Source organism: Haematobia irritans, chromosome 2 (assembly GCF_050003625.1).
Source record: "Haematobia irritans isolate KBUSLIRL chromosome 2, ASM5000362v1, whole genome shotgun sequence".
Classification (NCBI taxonomy): domain Eukaryota; kingdom Metazoa; phylum Arthropoda; class Insecta; order Diptera; family Muscidae; genus Haematobia; species Haematobia irritans.
In genome coordinates this window covers 156,807,059-156,831,500 of record NC_134398.1, presented here as the reverse complement: position 1 = coordinate 156,831,500, position 24,442 = coordinate 156,807,059, and the positions used below count along the sequence as shown (strand labels likewise).

Here is a 24,442-nt window from a genome sequence, read left to right as displayed (position 1 = left end):
AAATCTATAAACTTAGATTTTAAGTCGGCTAATGCACTGCAGTGGAACACAATGTTGTTAAAAAATATGGAAAACTTTTAAATCTGACGCAATTTTTAGGCAATTTCGCAAAAGTGTATTTATGATTTATCGGTCGATAGATATGTATTCGAAGTATAGGAGTCATTTTTATAAGTTTTCGACTTAGCAGTGGCGATTTCTCAAGGAAAAGGTGTGTGTTTTGGCCATTTTTGCCCAAATCGGAAAAACATATATATGGGAGAGCTATATCTAAATCTGAACCGATTTCAAAATTTGGCATGCATAGTAACAATGTTAATTCTATTCCCTGTGCAAGTTCATATGGTAAATCGGAGTAAAACTTTGGTCTCTGTAGTTATATGAGTCTAAATCGGGCGAAAGATTTGTATGGGATCTATATCTACATCTGAACCGATTTCAACCAAATTTGACATACATAGCTACAATGTTAATTCTACTCCTATATGAGTGTAAATCGGACGAAAGATGTATATTGTAGCTATATCTAAACCTGAGCCGATTTCAACCTATGTCTAAATCTGAAGCAATTTCTTCCAAAATCAATAGGATTCTTTTCTGACCCAAAACACGTTTGAAGTCGATTGGACTAAAAAGTTGAAGTCGATTCGACTAACATTGCGACCTAGACTTTGATTACAAAAATGTGCTCACAGACAGACGGACGGACAGACGAACATGGTTAGATCGACTCAGGGACCGGCCCTGAGCATTATTGCCAAATACACCATATGTATATTTCTTCTGCTTCTGGGTATTACCCCTTATACACCGATCTTCAGTTTTGGGGTGTAGATTCGGTAGGTTCTTAGAACCACAATTAAGTGTGGTGAAAATGGTGAGTATCACTCTATGTTTTGGTATAGCCCCCACATAAACCGATCTCACGATTTAATTCCTTGGGATTCTAGAAACCGCACTTTTATGCGATTTGCCTGAAATTTTAAATATACTGATATTTTTGGCCCACAAAAAAACTGTATGTGATATAGGTTTTATCGGTCCATTTGGTAAGACCTCCATATAGACCGATTTCACTTCTTGAGGGTATAGAAGGCGATGATGAAAATTTCTTGAAACTAAATGTAAAATTTTTTAAATATATAGATTTTTAATTTCAAACCAAGGCGTCATTTCATTAATTTCATCATCCACAATCTGATCTAATTTTTGTGGGTAGAATCTTCACATTTATCTTCGGGGAGCGTACGGGTTGAATCTATCTGCTTTGTAGAATATCGGTGATCAAACCCCATTAAATGCTCAGTATTATCAAGTAACCCGCTACAAGATGAGTTTTCGAAAGAAATAATTGTATTAGATTCATGATGGTGGATATACAAGATTCGGCTCGGCTGTAAATACTAACTGCTGTATATACTTTTTTATTATTTTTTATTTTATTTTTATTATTTTTTTTTGTAATGAACTTCCATCACAAATTGTTTTTTTTTTTATGTGAAGATCTTCATATAGTCTCCCCTTTATATCTACTTGTCGCGCTACTATAATTAAATACTTTAATATTTTCTCTCTTTCCTATAATCTCTTCAAGAACCGCATATATATTTTAAAAGCTAATTTCAAATGCTATACATAACCAAAATCACCATCAACAACCCTAATGCAAGTGATATAAGATAACAAGGATTACTTACTTTGTGGAAAACAATTTTTTTTTATATAATTTTTCAATTTGATGGAATAGTTGAACTGTGTAAGCATAGCAATTTTTTCTTACATTATTTAACATCCCGAGGAAGGGAGAATTGTGGTCTATGGTAGAAAAGGTAGTAAATCCTTGTCTACATAACATCATCAGTAACAAAACGTTTGTCATTAGTAACGGAATTGTAGACTACACACAAATCTCGAAACATATCTCTTGTAACATTATCATATCGCAGATGTTAACCCATGAAATAATTGTAAGAGAATACCCAGGTTAGTAGAAAAATCTTTGTGAGATATTCCATGGGGACAAAACTATAGCAAAACTTTCCATCAATGTGATGATGATGACTTGTACGAATTCTGAGCCAAATTCATTCTTAACTGCAACAAATTCTGAGGGAAATTTATATTTAACTATAGCTACTATAACCCAACAAACAAAAATGGAAGCTCTTCAAAAACCATTTCCATAGAAATGGTTTTTCTATAGAAATAAAATTTTGGCAAAATTTTCTATAGAAATAAAATTTTAACAAAATTTTCTATAGGAATGAAATTATGACAAAATTTTCTGTAGAAATTTTGAAATTTTTTTTTTATTGAAAATTTTCTGTAGAAATAAAATTTTGACAACATTTTGAAAAAATGTTATTTTATTGAAAATTTTCTGTAGAAATACAATTTTTACAAAATTATCTATATTAATAAAATTTTGAGAAAACTCTCCGTAGAAATAAAATTTTTAAAAGTTTTCCTATAGAAAGAAAATTTTGACAAAATTTTCTATAGAAAGAAAATTTTGACAAAATTTTCTATAGCAATAAAATTTTAACGAAATTTTCTGTAATTTTGACAACAATTTTCTATAAAAATAAAATTTTTACAAAATTTTCTATAGAAATAAAATTTGGACAAAATTATCTATAGAAATACAATGTTGACAAAATTTTTTACAGAAATAAAATGTTGACAAAATTTTCTAAAGAAATAAAATTTTGACAACATTTTTGACAGAAATAAAATTTTGACAAAATTTTTTATAGAAATAACATTTTGACAAAATTTTCTGTAGAATAGAAATTTTGGCAAAATTTTTTATGGAAATGAAATTTTTACAAAATTTTGCTATAGGAATAAAATTTTGACAACATTTTGCAATAGAAATAAAATTTTGACAAAATTTTTTTATAGAAATACAATTTTTACAAAATTATCTATATTAAAGGGTGATACGGTCAAAATTTGGTCAAGGGAAAACGCGTGTAAATCGGTGAAATCGTTTATTTAAAAAATCAAATTAAATTTCTTTTTCAAGTTCAATTAGTATAAAATTCAGGAAAAATATTCAGTTAGGCTTTCGCTTTTCCAAATCCGAATTGCCGGGCCTCACGCTTGACACCTGCCATCAGATTTGTACAGCCACCTTGTCCACCGTATTCGCCGCAGAAAGCCAGTTTGCCTTGAACTGCTGCTCGTCCTTAGCAGTTTTTTTGGTCTTCTTTAGGTTCCGCTTGACAATAGCCCAGTATTTCTCAATTGGGCGGAGCTCTGGCGTGTTGGGAGGGTTCTTGTGCTTGGGAACCACCTGCACGTTGTTGGCGGCGTACCACTCCATGGCCTTTTTACCGTAATGGCAAGATGCCAAATCCGGCCAAAACAGTACGGAACAACCGTGTTTCTTCAGGAAAGGCAGCAGACGTTTATTCAAACACTCTTTCACGTAAATTTCTTGGTTGACAGTCCCGAAAGCTTTGAAAATGCTGCTTTTCACGCCACAGGTACAGATGGCTTGCCAAGCCAGATATTTCTTTTCGAACTTTGACAGTTTTATGTGCTTGAAAATATCTGCTACCTTTCCCCTTCCTTTTGCCGTATAAAACTCCAGTCCCGGAAGCTGCTTGTAGTCGGCTTTGACGTAGGTTTCGTCGTCCATTACCACGCAGTCAAACTTCGTCAGCATCGTCGGGGATTGCGCTTTGGCCGTCGTATTTTGTTTATCATTGCGATTTGGAGTCACTACCTTCTTGTAAGTCGATAGTCCGGCTCGTTTTTTGGCTCGATGCACGGTTGTAGACGATACACCCAGCTTATTTGCGGCATCTCGGAGAGAGGGATTAGGGTTTCGCTTGAAACTACCGGCAACTCTCTTTGTCGTCTCAGCGGCTTCCGGTTTTCGATTTCCCCCCGATCCAGACTTCCTGGCTGTCGACAAACGTTCCCCAAACACTTTAATTACATTTGTAACGGTTGATTTGACAACTTTTAGCGATTTTGCCAGTTTTGCGTGCGAGTAGCTCGGATTTTCGCGATGCGCGAGCAAAATTTTGATACGCTGCTCTTCTTGCTAGGACGGCATTTTGACAACTGAAGAGTGAATTCCAAAATTAAAATAGGAGCAACATTCTATACACACACCTTCAAAATGAGGGGTGTTCAGGTTTTTTTTAATGGAATATTGAAAGAAATACGTCAAGTTTATATTGACCAAATTTTGACCGTATCACCCTTTAATGAAATGTTGATAAAACTCTCCATAGAAATAAAATTTTGACAAAATTTTCTATAGAAATAAAATTTTGAAAAAATTGTCTATAGAAATTTTGAAAAAATTTTATTTTATTGAAAATTTTTTATAGAAATAAAATGTTGGCAAAATTTTCTATAGAAATAAAATTTTGGCAAAATTTTCTATAAAAATAAAATTTCTATAGAAAATTTTGTCAACATTTCATTTCTATAGAAAATTTAGTCAAACTTTCATTCCTATAGAAAATTTTGTTAAAATTTTATTTCTATAGAAAATTTTAGCAACATTCTCTATAGAAATAAAATGTTGGCAAAATTTTCTATAGAAATAAAATTTTAACAAAATTTTCTATAGGAATGAAAGTTTGACAAAATTTTCTATAGAAATGAAATGTTGACAAAATTTTCTATAGAAGCAATATACAGGAATACCAAAGGACATATTCAAAGATTTAATAATATTTTGCATTAAGGATACACGATATTTCAAATTTGAGGACAGAGTTTATGAGCAACTAAAAGGCATACCCATGGGATCCCCCGCTTCACCAATCATAGCGGACATCATTATGGAGGAACTTTTGGACGACGTATTTAAGAAGACAACCAAGCCTCGTGTAGTAACTAAGTATGTAGATGACATATTCGCCATTATAAAAAGATCAGACGTCGAAGAAACACTTAACGCTTTAAATTCTTACAACCGACAAATCCAATTCACGAAGGAATAGGAGCTGGACCAAAAGTTGCCATATTTTGACACAATAGTTCATAGACAAGGTAACCAACTAAAATTAAACTGGTATCAAAAACCAACAGCTTCTGGACGTCTACTTAACTTTTATTCAAATCATAACAAACGTATCATAATTAACACTGCGACTAACTTCATCAGAAGAGTACTCAGCATTAGTGGTCCTGGATTTCACTTGGAAAAAGAAGAGAAAATTAGAAAGATACTTACCAATAATAACTTCCCAAAAAGAACAATTCAAAATCTAATAAATAAGGTAAAATCGAAAAAGATGAACAACAGAAATGAGAATAACGAAAAAGTTATGAAAATTTACAAGCCAGTGACTTATATAGCTGGCTTTTCGGAGCGATTATGTAAGTCTGATATATACACTGGTAGAAAAAGTTTCGTTAATACGATGAATTTCTACGTTGTATTAACGAATTTCTTCATTAAAAGTCAGCCAACGTAGCATTTCGTTATAACAACGTAATTTTACGTTATATTTACGAAACCATTTATGGAATACATTTCGTAGTATTAACGAATAATTACGTTGATATTACGTAGCCTTTTCGTTGTATTAACGAATATTATTCGTTGTATGAATGAAATTTATTCATTGTATGGATGCAGCTTATACGTTGTATGAATGAAAATCATTCATTGTATGAACCCAGTTTTTTCATTGTATGAATGAAAGGCGAACGTTGTATAAATGAACACAAACGTTATATTAATGAAACCCAACCAATTAGTGCATTTGAGTGTAGTCATTCGTAGTGAATTTGTTTTTTTGTTAAGATCTTTGAAATATGATTAATATACAGTAGGAAATAATATTTACTGATAAATTAAGTAATTTAATAATCATATATTGTGACTTTCACTTAAGAAAAAAAGCCTCTTATTTCTAAGATCAAAAAATGATAATAGTATCGCCATGTACATTTATCCAATTTTTCTGCAACCAAGGTTCATTGCGGTAATTGTTCCGCCTTCTTCATCTGAAAGTTCACTTCCCCGGGGCATTTTCACTAAAGATTAAAAATGTACACTAATTTTTTTGTGAATATACAAAAAACACCAATTTTACTCACTTCACCCATCTATGTTTAATATTCACATCGAAACTGTAATGAGCCTGTGCACTCTTCAACGAAAAGAACGTAAATGTTGTTAATGTTTGCCCATCAGACAAGTTTTCTGTTGAACTTTTTACCGTTTGTTTTTCAAGACGCACACGCAACCATGTGCTTGTTGCCATGCTTAGATGTGTATGTATAAATAACATATACTCTACAGACGTATTAGAGAGAGTATAGAGAGACGTTTTATAGAGAAAGAGTAAGGAGAGGCAGATATACTCAAACTCCCATTCGTATTATTAATGAACGTATTTCATTAATATGACGAAATATAACAATTTAAAATTTATTTTTTAACGATCCATATCATTATATTAACGATCGCTTTCGTTTTATAAATGAAATTTTCAATTCCAGTTTCGGAGTATATAAAACGACTGTTTTATGGGCTAAAAGTTTCCAAAAGTTACCCTCTATGTGAAAATGATTATAATAATTTCATCTTGGAAAAATTTTTTATACTAATTCTTGAAAAAATTACAAAGTTAATATTCGTAATATTAACGAAACGTGTTTCATTAATATAACGAAAAACCAAAACACAAAATTGTCTTTTAACGATTGATTTCGTTGTATTAACGATCACTTTCGTTCTTATAACGAAAAATTTCGTAATATTAACGAAAAATAATCAACGAAGCCCGTTCGTTAATAGTACGAAACATTTTTCTACCAGTGTACAACAAAGATAAATATCAGCTCGCGTTAAAGACTACCAAAACAGTAAAGGGACTAAAGGGTGATTCTTTTGAAGTTAGGATTTTCATGCATTAGTATTTGACAGATCACGTGGGATTTCAGACATGGTGTCAAAGAGAAAGATGCTCAGTATGCTTTGACATTTCATCATGAATAGACTTACTAACGAGCAACGCTTGCAAATCATTGAATTTTATTACCAAAATCAGTGGCAGAAAATCCGCTTTTTTATCGACAAATTTTGTTCAGCGATGAGGCTCATTTCTGGTTGAATGGCTACGTAAATAAGCAAAATTGCCGCATTTGGAGTGAAGAGCAACCAGAAGCCGTTCAAGAACTGCCCATGCATCCCGAAAAATGCACTGTTTGGTGTGGTTTGTACGCTGGTGGAATCATTGGACCGTATTTTTTCAAAGATGCTGTTGGACGCAACGTTACGGTGAATGGCGATCGCTATCGTTCGATGCTAACAAACTTTTTGTTGCCAAAAATGGAAGAACTGAACTTGGTTGACATGTGGTTTCAACAAGATGGCGCTACATGCCACACAGCTCGCGATTCTATGGCCATTTTGAGGGAAAACTTCGGAGAACAATTCATCTCAAGAAATGGACCGGTAAGTTGGCCACCAAGATCATGCGATTTGACGCCTTTAGACTATTTTTTGTGGGGCTACGTCAAGTCTAAAGTCTACAGAAATAAGCCAGCAACTATTCCAGCTTTGGAAGACAACATTTCCGAAGAAATTCGGGCTATTCCGGCCGAAATGCTCGAAAAAGTTTCCCAAAATTGGACTTTCCGAATGGACCACCTAAGACGCAGCCGCGGTCAACATTTAAATGAAATTATCTTCAAAAAGTAAATGTCATGGACCAATCTAACGTTTCAAATAAAGAACCGATGAGATTTTGCAAATTTTATGCGTTTTTTTTTTTTTTAAAAGTTATCAAGCTCTTAACAAATCACCCTTTATTTAGCAAAACTAAAACCAAAATCAAAAATGACGATAAAAGCAATGTAGAATATAAGATTAATGTAAATGTGACAAATCTAATTTATGTCAAAAGACATATATTGGTACTACAATGACAAAACTCAAAACCAGACTATCTTCTCACAAATCTGACATTAAAGCCACTAACAAACCCATGGAGCAGAAAACAGCACTCGCGGCCCACTGTACGCAGACTGGTCACAAGCCAAACTGTGCGCAGACTGGTCACAAGCCAAACTTAGAAGAGGTAAAAATTCTAGACCACGAAAACAATTACAAACGCAGATTTACTCTTGAGATGCTACACATTATCAACACCACCTGACGAGAGAATGAATTACAAGAAAGACATTGAGAACTGCGCTCGAGTATATAGACATACAATACAAAAGCACAATAGAAAGTTAAATTCAGAATGTGAAGCTGTGCACACCAGAACAAATGTAAATTATAATAGTTTAATAATTTATTGTTTGGTTTTGTTTGTTAGTGATTTTTGTAATTAAATTTAAAAATTTTTTTGTTTCACTTCAGCCTTGAAAACGGTTTTGACGAAGTCAACCGAAATATTGGAAATAAAAATAAAAGAAAAATATCATAGCTATGTTTTTTAATCGACCTATAGCCGAAACTATGAAAAATAATTCTTAAAGATAAATAAAAAGGTCAACGATAATCATCCAGAAATAGAAATGAAATTTTGACAAAATTTTTTATAGAAATAAAATTTTGAGAAAATTTTGCTATAGAAATAAAATTTTGACAAAATCTTCTATAGAAATAAAATTTTGAAAAAATTTTCTATAGAAATACAATTTTGGCAAAAGTTTCTTTAAAAATAAAAATTTTCTATAGAAATAAAATTTTGTCACAATAAAATATTCTATAGAAATAAAATTTTGTCACAATAAAATTTTCTATAGAAATAAATGTTTGACAAAATATTCTATATTTAGAAATAAAATTTCAACAAAATTTTCTATAAAAACAAAATTTTGATGAAACTTTTATAAAAATAATTTTTTTAAAAAATTTTCTATAGAAATAATATTTTGACCATATTTTCTGTATAAATAAAATTTTGACCAAATTTTTTTACAAATGAAATTTTGACAAAATATTCTATAGAAATAAAATGTTGACAAAATTTTTTATAGAAATAAAATGTTGACAAAATTTTCTATAGAAATAAAAATCAAATTTTAACAAAATTATTATAGGAATAAAATTTTGACACAATTTTCTATAGAAATGAAATGTTGACAAAATTTTCTATAGGAATACAATTTTGACACAATTTTCTGCAGAAATATAATTTTAACAAAATTTTCTATAGCAATGAAATTTTGACAAAAATTTTCTGCAGAAATAAAATTTTGACAAATTTTTCTATAGAAATAAAATTTTGAAAAAATTTTCTATAGAAATACAATTTTGACATAAGTTTCTTTAGAAATAAAAATTTTCTATAGAAATAATATTTTGACAAAATTTTCTATAGAAATAAAATATTGACAAAATTTTCTATACAAATAAAATATTGACAAAATTTTCTATAGAACTAAAATTTTGACATAATTTTCCATAGAAACAAAATTTTGACAAAATTTTCTATAGAAATAAAATTTTGACAAAATTTTCTAAAGAATTGAAATTTTGACAAAATTTTCTATAGAAATGAAATTTTGACAATATTTTCCATAGAAATAAAATTTTGAGAAAATTTTGACAAAATCTTATATAGAAATAAAATTTTGACAAAATTTTCTAATATTTACCATAACAATTTGATGAAATATTTCAAAACAAGATTTTTTTAATTTGGTAGATTTTTGGTAAAATTTTCTTCAAATTTTGGTAGATTAGTTTTGCCACGAATAGCAACCGTGCTTTCAAGTTGTGGATCCAAAATACTTTTTGGTAGTTCATGTTTCCTTTTTGTGTTGCTGGGAAGTTGCCGAGTAGATGCACCTGCACATCATCACATTGTATTAAAACTTTTTATGAATTGTTACAGACACACATTCACACAGATATATAGATGGTCCCATATACATAGATTTTTACATGTATAGTCGTAGTACATTTACAATCTTTTTGATAGAATCCACTAAAATGAGAGCAAATGTAGTTTGCAGATATTTTCCTTGTAATGAAATTCAAAGTTATTACACTGGTGGCACCCGCTTCCACATCCAACCACACAGGATCACAGGTTACCAGTACAAAAACTCATTTAAACTTTTAAATTGAAATAAAATACTGACGTACTTATGTAAACAATCATCAGCCAGATAGTTACATAGTATGTGTCTATCACAGAACAGTGGGGGATTTTCCTTATTAAATATTTACAATTTACTTAATATAACTTGAGACACTGAAAATGAATTAATATGAAAAAAATGAATTAATAAAAAAAACACACAGAAAGAAAAATTTTCTCCACTGCTATTGGTCTTTTTTACTGTCATTGTTTTGTTTCATGTCTTTCATCACTGTATGGTAATTAATGTCAATTTCTTTTGTCTTTTTTCATTGCAGACAATCATACGCGAAATGAATCGATTGGGAATGATAGTCGATTTGTCACACGTCTCAACAGGCACAATGCGTGACGCGTTGGAAGTAAGCGAAGCACCTGTGATATTTTCCCATTCATCGGCCTATGAATTATGTAATTCAAGTCGAAATGTTCAGGATGACATGCTGCAATCAATGGCGAAAAATGGTGGCATCATTATGGTGAACTTTTATTCAAAATTTCTGACGTGTAGTGATAATGCCAGCATACACGATGCAGTCGGTAAGTAACTATGTTGAGTACCTAATAGTCAATCGCAATTAATTTTCCTACAAAAGAAAATAATATTTTATTTTAATGTTCCAATTAATTTACATTTGAAACTGCTTCAATCACAGAAATGATACTAGCAACTAAAAATTACAATTAAAAAGTTAACTCGTGCAATAATTTGTATATATTACGCCACACTGTGGAATAGAAGAAGATGGGATAGACACATCGTGTCTTTGATAACTATGCTCAGGGCAGGCCCTTTTGTCGATCTAGCCATGTCCGTCTGTCTGTGAACACATTTTTGTGATCAAAATCTAGGTCGCAAGTTTAGTCCATCGAATCAAATTTTGCACAGTTATGTGTTTTGTGTTACAATAGAACCCTATTGATTTTGAAATAATTCGGTTTAGATTTCGATATAGCTCTCATATATAACTTTCGACCGATATGCACTTATATGGCCCCACAAGCTGATATACATCTATGCCAGTATTCGGCTTGATGTGCGCCCAGGAACTCTGTATGTCTAAAGAATTTCCTAATCTATTTCCAGTCCCTGTTTCCAAACTGGGCCAGGTTCCGAAATACCTCTTCACCGATATGGTTTAGTCTTTGCTCGTAAAGGCACGGCAGTGACATAGGTAGTGTTCTAAGGTCTCATCATCATCAAAACATGCACTATACGCGCCACCCTATGCTGCTCCTATTCGGCACAAATATGCTCTCAATTCTAGGTGTCCAGTCATTATTGCCACGGCCCTCCTAACTGTCATCTTACTCTCGTTGTGTAGTTCTCCAGACTTTTTCCTGCCCTGGCCACTCCATAGTATTTTTATCGTATTTCCCATATGTACCAAATCGCTTTATTTGTTTTCCTTGCCATTTGATACAACTCGGCCCGTGTTCTCTTCCCTATGTGTCCTAGATCTTACGTTTACGCTTCCTCTTATTCATATGTTTCTCTTATTCCCTATCATTATTGCCACGGCCCTTCTGACTGTCGGCGTATTCTCCTTGTGTATCATCCCACCTACTATCCGATCATTATTCCCATGGATCTCCTGACTGTCGTCTTACTTTCCTTCTGTAGTTCTCCAGACTTTTTCTTGTCTGGATCACCCCATAGTATTTCCACCGTCCTTCCGATCATTGCATTGGTCCACATCGCTTTATGTGTTTCCCTTGACAATTCATCCAAATCCGCCCGTGTTGTCTCTTTGAGCTTTGCGTTCTCTAAATACACTCCCCTATGTGTCCTAGCTCTTACCTCCAGTTCAGTTGCCTTTAAGTTTCCTCATATTCCCGACACCCATATGATGCTGATCCTGACATATTCTGAGTACTCGTTGATCATGCTTTTGCATTCTAAAACGGTTCGCGTAATGTCTGTATTACCTCCATTGTTATTTCCGAGCCAATTAACACATTCCGTTATGGCACGAACTTCTGCCAGCAGGATTGTTCTGTAATCCGATAATCGGAATAGGATCTCGGTGTCTGGGCCCTTTAAATATACGCATAGTCCCTTCCTCTCACCCACCTTACCAAAAAACTACCGAACAAAAAAATCTCATTTTATTTATATAGAAAATTTTGTCATTTTTTTTCTATAGAAAACTTTGTCAAAGTTTTATTTCTATGGAAACTTTTGTCAAAATATACATATAGAAAATTTTGTCAAAGTTTTATTTCTATGGAAACTTTTGTCAAAAAATTTATTTCTATAGAAAATTTTGTCAAAATTTTATTTCTATAGATAATGTTGTCAAAATTTTATTTCATTATTGTTTTTTTTTTTATCTCAGCTTAAAACCACGCATTGACTAAACTACAAGTGTAGCTTAACCAACAGAGGAAAAGTATACTTGTCAAATTTATTTGGGCAAAGCCCTATAGACTACAAGATTGTTGGATGTACAGCTGTTTCGGAATTACCACATTCCTCATCAGCATCCTCTACTTGCAGCAAAACTATCAACCAATTATCAGAATAAATTCGGGTAATTCACTCAACCCAAAGTGAACTACACTTGAACCTTCAGCAAAAAGCTTTGATAGTCGGCTACTGCCTAAAAAATTTTCAAGCATATCACTTTCCCTTTGCCAAACTCAAATCATCGATTTGAATGTAGTTAGCTGGGTTTGTTTTTGAGAGTGCTTCCTCTATCTTCATTCGTTTTGTTTGTTATTGTTGGTTTTTCTTCAATCATTATTGTTGTTTTTTATCTCAGCTTAAAACCATGCATTGACTAAACTACAAGTGTAGCTTATAATTTTTTTCTATAGAAAATTTTATTAAAATTATCCAAAAATTTTTGCAAAGCTTTATTTCTAGAAAATTTTTGCAAAATTTTATTTCTATAGAAAATTTTGTCAGAATTGTATTTCTATAGACAATTTTGTCAAAATTTTATTCCTACAGAAAATGTTTTAAAATTTTATTTCTTTTTATAGAAAATTTTGTCAAAATTTTTCTTTTATAGAAAATGTTCTCAAAATTTTATTTCTACAGAAAATTTGGCCAAAATTTAATTTGTATAGAAAATTTTGTCAACATTTTATATCTATAGAAAATTTTGTCAACATATTATTTCTATAGAAAATTTTGTCAAAATTATATTTCTATAGAAAATGTTGTCAAAATTTTATTTCTATAGAAAATGTTGTCAAAATTTTATTTCTATGGACAATTTTGTCAAAATTTTATTTCTATAGAAAATTTTGTCAAAATTTTATTTCTATAGAAAATTTGGTCAAAATTTTATTTAGAAATAAAATGTTGTCAAAATTTTATTTCTACAGCAAAATTTTGTCAAAATTTTATTTCTATAGACAATTTTGTCAAAAATTTTCTTCTGTAGAAAATGTTGTCAAAATTTTATTTCTATTGAAAATTTTGTCAAAATTTTATTTCTATAGAAAATTTGGTCCAAATTTTATTTGTATAGAAAATTTTGTCAAAATTTTATGTCTAAAGACAATTTTGTCAAAATTTTATTTCTATAGAAAATTTTGTCAAAATTTTGTTTTTTATAGAAAATTTTGTCAAAATTGTATTTTTATAGACAATTTTGTCAAAATTTTATTTCTATAGACAACTTTGTCAAAATTTATTTCTATAGACAATTTTGTCAAAATTTTATATCTATAGAAAATTTTGTCAAAATTTTATTTCTATAGACGATTTTGTCAAAATTTTATATCTATAGAAAAATTTGTCAAAATTTTATTTTCTATAGAAAATTTTGTCAAAATTTTATTTCTATAGAAAATTTTGTCAAAACGTAATTTTTATAGAAGGTTTTGTCAAAATTTTATTTCTATAGAAAATGTCAAAATTTTATATCTATAGAAAATTTTGTCAACATTTTATTTCTATAGAAAATTTTGTCAAAATTTTATTTTTATAGAAAATTTTGTCAAAATTTTATTCCTACAGAAAATTTTCTAAAAATTGTATTTCTTTTTATAGAAAATTTTGTCAAAATTTTTCATCTATAGAGAATGTTCTCAAAATTTTATTTCTACAGAAAATTTTGTAAAAATTTTATTTCTATAGAAAATTTTGTCAAAATTTTATTTCTATAGAAAATTTTGTCAACATTTTATAGTTCTAAATAAAATGTTGACAAAATTTTCTATAGAAATAAAATTTTGACAAAATTTTATTTCTATAGAAAATGTGGTCAAAATTTTATTTCTATAGAAAATTTGGCCAAAATTTTATTTGTATAGAAAATTTTGTCAAAATTTTATTTCTATAGAAAATTTTGTCAACATTTTATTTCTATAGAAAATTTTGTCAAAATTTTATTTCTATAGAAAATTTTGTCAAAACGTTATTTTTATAGAAGGTTTTGTCAAAATTTTATTTCTATAGAAAATGTCAAAATTTTATTTCTTCAGCAAAATTTTGTCAAAATTTTAAATCTATAGAAAATTTTGTCAACATTTTATTTCTATAGAAAATTTTGTCAAAATTTTATTTTTATAGAAAATTTTCTAAAAATTGTATTTCTTTTTATAGAAAATTTTGTCAAAATTTTTCATCTATAGAGAATGTTCTCAAAATTTTATTTCTACAGAAAATTTTGTAAAAATTTTATTTCTATAGAAAATTTTGTCAAAATTTTATTTCTATAAAAATTTGGTCAACATTTTATTTAGAACTAAAATTTTGTCAAAATTTTACTTCTATAGAAAATGTGGTTAAAATTTTATTTCTATAGAAAATTTGGCCAAAATTTTATTTGTATAGAAAATTTTGTCAAAATTTTATTTCTATAGAAAATTTTGTCAACATTTTATTTCTATAGAAAATTTTGTCAAAATTTTATTCTATAGAAAATTTGGCCAAAATTTTGTTTCTATAGAAAATGTTGTCAAAATTTTATTTCTATAGAAAATTTTTTCAAAATTTTATTTCTATAGAAAATTTTGTCAAAATTGTATTTCTATAGAAAATTTTGTCAAAATTTTATTTCTATAGACAATTTTGTCAAAATTTTATTTCTATAGACAATTTGCTCAAAATTTTATTTCTATAAAAAATTTTGTCTAAACGTTATTTTTATAGAAGATTTTGTCAAAATTTTATTTCTATAGAAAATGTTGTCAAAATTTTATTTGTATAGAAAATTTTGTCAAAATTTTATTTGTATAGAAAATTTTGTCAAAATTTTATTTGTATAGAAAATTTTGTCAAATTTTTATTTCTATAGAAATTTTGTCAAAATGTTATTTCTATAGAAAATTTTGTCAAAACGTTATTTTTATAGAAGATTTTGTCAAAATTTTATTTCTATAGAAAATGTTGTCAAAATTTTATTTGTATAGAAAATTTTGTCAAAATTTTATTTGTATAGAAAATGTCGTCAAAATTTCATTTCTATAGAAAATGTCGTCAAAATTTTATTTCTACAGAAAGTTTTGTCAAAATTTTATTTCTATAGAAAATTTCGTCAAAATTTTATTTCTATAGAAAATTTTGTCAAAATTTTCTTTTATAGAAAATTTTGTCAAAATTTTATTTCTGTAGTCAATGGTCTTATTACGTACTCATATATCCAGTGCATCACCTTGAGATTCAGACCGCTTATCGTTCTGTTGCACAGTATCCAACATTTGTAGGCATTTCCAGTCCTCTCTTTGGTGTGGCTCTTCCAATTCAGTTTCCTGGTATCGCCGTTGGACCTGTTGTAAAATTTCTATAATGAACTTGCTTTCCATTAATGTTTACTTTATTATGCTCTCATATATCCAGTGCGTTACTTAGGAATTCAAGTCTCATTCAGAGCCCACCGCTCTTCGGCACTGTGCCCAAAATCTCTAAAATCCTTGCCCAAAAAAAACTCGTTTCGATATAATGGACAATTTTCCTGTCTTCTCTGAATATTTCCAATTTCTCATATATCTCCATTCTATCGACAATTAGTTATAGGCCATGGTATCATTACTTCCTTCTTCATATGACATATTTCCCCCCAAAAAATCCTGTAATAATCCAACGATTATGTGGCATCAGCCAAAAAAACTTTATGTCTATGTCATAAGCTCTTGGTTATATTTTCCATTTGACTGCTTATGATGACATTCTTGTGGCCTATATTAGACCAAATATTATCACTGATGACTGTTGAAACAATAGACCTGATTAAAAGGACTTTCCCCGAAAGTGATGGAAAACATATTTGAGTTTTACATGCAATTCCTGTTTTTGTAATTGTGATTCGCTGAATAAAGGAGCGGAATATCTGAATAGAGTCAATAATGATTTCCGTCTTTTTTGGATTTTTTTGATTTTATGATTTTTTTTGTTGTATCATCTCTGCTGATGGCGGCCATGATGGAGGCTTCCAGCTGTAATTCTCTTTCATCTTTTGAAATGGAATGACAACATGAATCTAATTTCGTTTTCTGTTTTTTTCTTCTCTTGTTCTTCTTTCTTTCCATGCATTTGTGATGAAACTATGCCAACTATAACTGGATGCCAATTGGAATTCATTGACACTATGCCTGCTGCAATACACATTGCACTGTCATTTGCCATACGAATGGAATGTCTATGGATTTTTGTAATGATGATCTGACTTGATTGTTGGCTGGCTCTTCGTTCTGGCTGGATTTGTTTGCCTTTCCTTTGGTGCATTGAACTTTGATGATTCGTTTGTTAATTTAACGCGGCACAAAAAAACCACACACAACACTCCTTGGAATCCCTTTCTATGGCCATCCCACCACCAACAACAATAACGACAATGGCAACCGAATCAATTGCATTATGCAAATCATCATTTGCTGATTTATTCCAACGCATACCAATCAACGTTTTCTGTGCGTTTTTTTTTCGCCATTTGTCCATGATGATTTCTGACTACCGTTTGTTCTACTTGTGCTGCGCTGTGCTGACTGGGCGACAACTGTTGGCTATCATATTGATGGTCTAAATTGATGCTGGCACTTTGCCTACTTTACGCTGATGATGCTCCACTCCACTCTACTGTCTATCATCGTCTTTATTTTGGATGGCATGTCCTATGCTATGTCGTTCCACGTCATCTTGCCCTTTGGCCTGACGAACTATATCTTCACGTTCCTGAATACTTCGATTCTGATGATGGTGGTGGTGGTGGTGGTGGTGCTGGCGGAATGCTGATGGTGTTGGGACATCATCTGTGCAGCTCATATAAATCACATTAAGCGCGTTGCTGGCATTGATCATGTGGGCCTTGGTGCCGGATACGATGGAATCAATGTGTAAGTAAATGAAATTTATTTTTGTATTATCGCATTACTTTCTCTATATTGCAATCCTTGCAATCAAGCATCAAATGCAAAAGTCACAGTGCTTTGTTTTGAATTAAAAAAACAAAACATTCACACACGAACATACTGGGGGACCATAAACAAGGTAATCATGTGTAAATAAAGTAAATTGCTTTAATTTTTTAATTTAATAAAATTTTAGTGGAGAAAAATATTTTTTAACTATTGCAGTTATTGGAGCTGATGTATTAGTTTGAGTAGCAATTGATTGGCTCGATGTGTGTGTATTTTTGTGTTTCGCTTTTGTTATGCTGGCATAGAGAAAACAGTTTGAAATGCATTGGGCGAGCTTTGGTAACAAGAGAGCAAATTAAATCAACGGCAATAATAGGATGGTATAGGTAAACGTAAAAGAGAGAATCCCTGCAAACATTTTCTATCGGAAGTGCATCGAAGTAGTTTCGCCAAGGAATATAAAACTTTCATAGGCGATATCATCTTCTTATCGAATTAGTGTCCCCGTTCGGGAACAATTGTCCTACTATGCGATAGCGCTCTCGAAGAATCGACTAAAAGAGGGATTAAAACAATGGCAATGATAGGATAGTATAGGTAAACGAGCTTAGTTATGGGAGAGTTGTGCTTGGTTTGATATTTGTGACAGGGCTGTCATTTTGCCGATTTATAGGCATTTTGACAATTTTTTTACTCAATACCAAATGCCGATTTTCCCGTTTTTTGCCCCAAAAATAACATTCAAAAATTTTGACTAGAAGTAGTTCGTTTACACGTTTAGAGCCAGCAAAAGAGAGAATGCATTTTTAACTTTTTTTGTTAAAGCTTTCATACATGTAGGAGCTCATATCTCATTTTACACCTACAGTATTAGTACCACTCAAGCCAAAAATAATCCATCAAAATTTGAAGAAAATTTTACCGAAAATCTACCAATTTAAAAAAAAAATTATATAAGTTGATCAACAACTTTTTTTTTTGTGGTTAGTATATGTACAAATATCGTGTTATTCGAAAGAAATGTTTCATATTGAGTTTATACAAAATTTTCTATAGAAATAAAATATTGACAACATTGTCTAGAGAAATAAAATTTTGACAAAATTTTCTATAGAAATAAACGCGTTGCAACACTGCCAGCATCACTGTAATGAGCAAAGTTACGAGAAATAAAAGATTTATTTATATTTAAATGCGATTTATTTATATTTAAATGAGAGCTCCAACAATAGACGCTTGTGGTTTTCTATCCAAATATAAAGCAATCACACCATTTGAATTCCATTACACGAATAACTTTATTTCTGAATGCAATAGATCAAAATGTTTTTTTTTTTTTTAACCTTGTAAATAATAAAATGAACTGTCTCTGAAATAACTAAGTCAAACGAGAAATTTAGAAATGATAGCAACCTTAGATTGGTTTTTTTTTTGGGTCCTACATCATTAAGGATTTGGGGCAAAATTCCATGGGCCCATATTCATAGCGCCAGAGGTGGCGGTATGAGAATAGACCCCAGAAAAACTCAAATGAGGGCGATGCTTCATAATGAATATGAGCCCAATGAAAATGAGCCCCAAAAACATGTAACTGAAGTTTGAAAATGGACCCGAAAATTTTCTTTTTTTATGAAGTTTTAAAGAAAAAAATTAAATATGTACGAATATATTGGAAATGGCGTAGCCCCCTTTGAACTCTGTCGATAGGAGAAAAAAACTTGGCAAAAACCATATGTGGTGCGATACAATGCTATTCAGAACAACAAAAGTGTATATATATAGCGCCAGAGGTGGCGGTATGAGAATAGACCCCAGAAAAACTCAAATGAGGGCGATGCTTCATAATGAATATGAGCCCAATGAAAATGAGCCCCAAAAACATGTAACTGAAGTTTGAAAATGGACCCGAAAATTTTCTTTTTTTATGAAGTTTTAAAGAAAAAAATTAAATATGTACGAATATATTGGAAATGGCGTAGCCCCCTTTGAACTCTGTCGATAGGAGAAAAAAACTTGGCAAAAACCATATGTGGTGCGATACAATGCTATTCAGAACAACAAAAGTGTATATAGCTGCCACCATTGTCATATCCCTGAAAACAAACAAAAAAAGGGCACACTTGAAAAAGAAACTCAATCACAAAAAAAATCGAAATACTGGGGTCATTTTCATAACGCCAACGGGCCCCAAATATAAAATAAAGTAAATCCCCATATACTTTTATGAAATCCCACTTTATTTAGGTTTTGGGGCTAATTATCATGGACCCATATTTATAGCGCCAGAGGTGGCGGTACGAAAACACTGTTGCAGCACGTGCCAAAAATAATCTACCAAAATTTTAAGAAACTTTTACCGAAAATTTACCAAATTTAGAAAATCTTATTTTGAAGTTTTTGATCAAATTTAATTTCTATAGAAAATTTTACCAAAATTTAATTTTCTATAGAAAATTTTTTCAAAATTTTATTTCTATAGAAAATTTTGTCATAATTTTATTTCTTTAATTTTACGTATTTTTGAGTATTGTTGACCTATTTTATGATTATTCTTATTATTAATTTTGTTCGACTTGAGGTCATAGAAACAATCGATTATTGATGTGTTTTAATATTTATATCCAATATTTCGGTTAGTGCCATTAACCATCTTCTGGGATTTTGTATTTGAGTTCGTGTGCTGCTGTTCGTTTCGCAAGTGTGCGAAGACTTGCGAAGACTTTCTATAGACGAGACTTTCTATAGAAAATTTTGTCAAAATTTTATTTCTATAGAAAATTTTGTCAAAATTTTATTTCTATAGAAAATTTTGTCAAAATTTTATTTCTATAGAAAATTTTGTCAAAATTTTATTTCTATAGAAAATTTTGTCAACATTTTATTTCTATAGAAAATTTTGTCAACATTTTATTTCTTAGAAAATTTTGTCAAAATTTTATTTCTATAGAAAATTTTGTCAAAATTTTATTTCTATAGAAAATTTTGTCAAAATTTTATTTCTTAGAAAATTTTGTCAAAATTTTATTTCTATAGAAAATTTTGTCAAAATTTTATTTCTATAGAAAATTTTGGTAAAATTTTATTTCTATAGAAAATTTTGCCAAAATTTGTTTTTTATAGGAAATTTAATCATAATTTTATTTCTATAGAAAATTTTGTCAAAATTTTATTTCTATAGAAAATTTTGTCAAAATTTTATTTCTATAGAAAAGCTTATCAAAATTTTATTTCTATAAAAAATTTTGCCAACATTTTATTTCTACTGAAAATTATGTCAAAATTGTATTTCTTTAGAAAATTATGCCAAAATTGTATTTTTTTTTTAGAAAATTTTGCCAAAATTTTATTTCTATGGAAAATTCCGCTAAATTTTATTTCTATAGAAAATTTTGGTAAAATTTTATTTCTATAGAAAATTTTGCCAAAATTTGTTTTTTATAGGAAATTTAATCATAATTTTATTTCTATAGAAAATTTGATCAAAATTTTATTTCCATAAAAAATTGAAGTACCTCTTAATTGAGGTGGAATATTTTGCAAAATCTGCCAAAACATCATGAATACTACCAATCTACCAAGCAGTAAAAAATCTACCATTTTTGGTAGAATTCTACCAATTGTGGCAACTGTGTATGAAAATTGGCCCCAGGAAAATGAGCCCGACACTTCATAATGAATATGAGCCCCATGAAAATCAGACCCAACAAAATGTAACTAAACCATGAAAATCGAGCCCATTTCTTCATTTCATTTTCTCTTTTTACTTAAATGTCTGATTAGAAAATGTGGTCCAAAAGGAAGCAATCATTTCCAATCTCACCTTGGGGACTCTCAATATGGTTCGCTGAAAACTACATTGCACTTATTTTCTTTTCATGTCATATTTTTAATCATTTCGAAACACTGTAATTTATCCTTATTCCGCTAACGCATATTTAATATGCCAGCCCATGCAATTGCCTCCATGGAGGACTGGCATTACCAAGGGAATCACATGCTCAATAGATAGATGCGATTACTCAAATCGATTTACTTTTTTTTCCATGCCATCCCATTCGTCTTGTAAAAAAATTTTCCAACATTCACTTTTAATCGTTTTCGATGCCACCGCCAACCAAGCTATATTCACACACACACAAAAACCCATAAAGACAAGACCATACCATGGTACATCAAAAGGGAAATCGAAATCAAATCAATTCCCTTGACCTTTTGGGTTGACATAAAACTTGGATACTTCTGTTGCTTCTGTCCTTGTCGTTATCATCGTCATCATTTAATTGCTGGTTATATTTTAATTTAAATCATAGCTTTCTTTCGCAATGGATTTTTAATCCAGCACCAGACTTTGGGGACAATTTTGATTAATTTCCACAAAAGCTTTTAATTGGAAAGTAGAAAAATTGAATTTTCATAGAATAAATAAATTTCAACTGCTTGCCATTGTATGGTGACCTATTTGACAAAAGACGCCCCAAAGGGAAATTATTTCATTTGTTTCTTCTTTACCCAAAATGGCTAGTAAAATGATTCATTATTATGAAAGTACTCTTCCCGCAGGGCTTCCGGGGCGTATGATTGATACTTTTCTGCTGTATTTTGTATTAATATCAATCATACGCCATAATAGCCCAAGGCCAATTAATCGACTGGACTTCGAATCGATAGATGTGCTTACACAATATTGTTTAATAACCACAAAAAAAAATATTAATGACCAGAAATTAATCATTATTTATGAATGGTCGTCTATCCAACAACAATAACGGCAACAGTAAAATCAAAAAGAAAAATTAAACCAGGAAAAGGCCACTAAGTCGATTCAAGATGAATGAACGCCTATTGTTTGCTATAGATACCATTAAATATTTATTAAATGGCTTTGCCCATCATGACCAAAGGGTGGCAAGTAAATAATTAATTTTTGGCTTATGTCCAATATAAAATTGCTTGGGAAATTTGTTAAACAATAAATTTGATAGGGAAAATATGATGAGTTATTAAACGGATTTTGTAAATGTCACAGTAAATATTTTGTTTGCTATATACATCCTTATAGTTAATAGGTTTTTGTAGCAAATATCAATCTTAGTAATTTAAGAAATAATTCACAAACGAAAATACATCAGGAAAAAATTATTCTATGTCTCGAATAATTTTAAGTCAAAAGATAGATAGGATAGAAATGACTCCAGAAATAATTAAATGGACAGTAAGACGGACAGAAACTACTCAGTGCTCAGGGTATCATTGCGTGTGGTAAATCATCTTAGTATTTACTTACAATTCGATTTACTTTCTGTCCGTCCATCCATCTGTCCATTTATGTTTGTATTCGAAGTAATAGGTAGCCAATTATTTATAAATACAAATTTTGTTCACTTGCTCAAGGCCATGTCCTATGAGGTAATTTTTTCTCTACAGTATTATCGACAGCCAAATTTTAATCACGTAGAGGTTATGAACACTCGATGTAGTTTGCACGAAATCGGCCGTATGGTCTTGACTTTTTATACCCTTTCGTAAAAAATAAAATGAGAGGTCAACATTTTTCGGCACATGAAGAAGCGGTTGATGCGTTTAGAATGCATGTTTCGGAGATACCTCAATCAGAGCGGCCCAAGTGCTTCGACAATTGGTTCAAACGCATGCAAAAATGTATAGATCTTAATGGGGAAAAATTAACAACAAACAAGTATATACGGCCGTAAGTTCGGCCAGGCCGAAGCTTATGTACCCTCCACCATGGATTGCGTAGAAACTTCTTCTAAACACTGCTATCCACAATCGAATTACTTGGGTAGCGGTAACACTTGCCATCGGCAGTGGCAACCTCCTAACGCCGTCTTCTAAATTGTAAGGAAGTCCATACGTGGTATATATTAAATTAACAAAATTTTCCATAGAAATAAAATTTTGACAAAATTTTCTATAGAAATAAAATATTGACAAAATTTTCTATAGAAATAAAGCTTTGAAAAATTTTCTATAGAAATAAAGTTTTGACAACATTTTCTATAGAAATGAAATTTTAACAAAATTGTCTATAGAAATACAATTTTGACAAAATTTTCTATAGAAATAAAATATTGACAAAATTTTCTATAGAAATAAAGTTTTGAAAAAATTTTCTATAGAAATAAAATTTTGACAAAATTTTCTATAGAAATAAAGTTTTGACAAAATTTTCTATAGAAATGAAATTTTAACAAAATTTTTTATAGAAATAAAATTTTAACAACATTTTCTATAGAATATATATAGAAATAAAGTTTTGACAAAAATTTCTATAGAAATAAAGTTTTGACAAAATTTTCTATAGAAATGAAATTTTAACAAAATTTTTTTATAGAAATAAAATTTTAACAAAATTTTCTATACAAATAAAATTTTGACAAAATTTTCTATAGAAACAAAATTTTGGAAGATTATTTTTGGCTCGAGTGGTAACCATGATTATGAACCGATATGGACCAATTTTTGTGTGATTGGGGATCGGTTATATAACTATAGACCGATATAGACCAATTTTTGCACGGATGTTAGAGACCATATACTAACACCACGTTTTACATTTGAATTTTGGATGAATTTTTCTCCTCCACACAGAAAAAAATTTCCGTACATAACTAACGCTAAACTTATCTTATTTTTATTGTAAAAAAAAAAATTGTTAGAAGTTAAATTTTATTACTTTTTGCGAAATTTTCCACAGCCCAATGAAATTTTCGTTTTTTTAAGTATGTCTCAAATATTTTATGAACAAAACGTCATGATTTGGCGCCAATGATTTTCATCTTAACTTTTAGTTAATATTTTATTCTATTAGAGGATGTAATTTCGTGAACTGTTGTTAAAAAGTACAACAGGACATAAAATTTTCCTGGTTTTAACAACGCTTTGGGGAAATCTCAAAATGTGTAGCCAAATTTAGTTCAATTTTCGTACGAGTTAGTTTATTCTTCATATAAAACAATTTACATTTTTTTCGGTGCAAGATGCTCCGGAGTTCTGGAGAACGGTTTACATGGGGGCTATTTATAGTT

General features: G+C 30.2%; 1 protein-coding gene across 1 annotated transcript in view; it reads left to right on the top strand.

Moving 5' to 3' along the window:
- LOC142226624 (uncharacterized) overlaps positions 1–24,442 on the top strand; it is a 513,612-nt gene that overhangs the window by 422,799 nt on the left and 66,371 nt on the right. The window contains exons 7-8 of the mRNA XM_075296721.1: positions 10,361–10,622; positions 17,297–17,372. Coding sequence (XP_075152836.1) covers positions 10,361–10,622; positions 17,297–17,372 — 338 coding nt within the window. The remainder of the gene's footprint in view (positions 1–10,360; positions 10,623–17,296; positions 17,373–24,442) is intronic.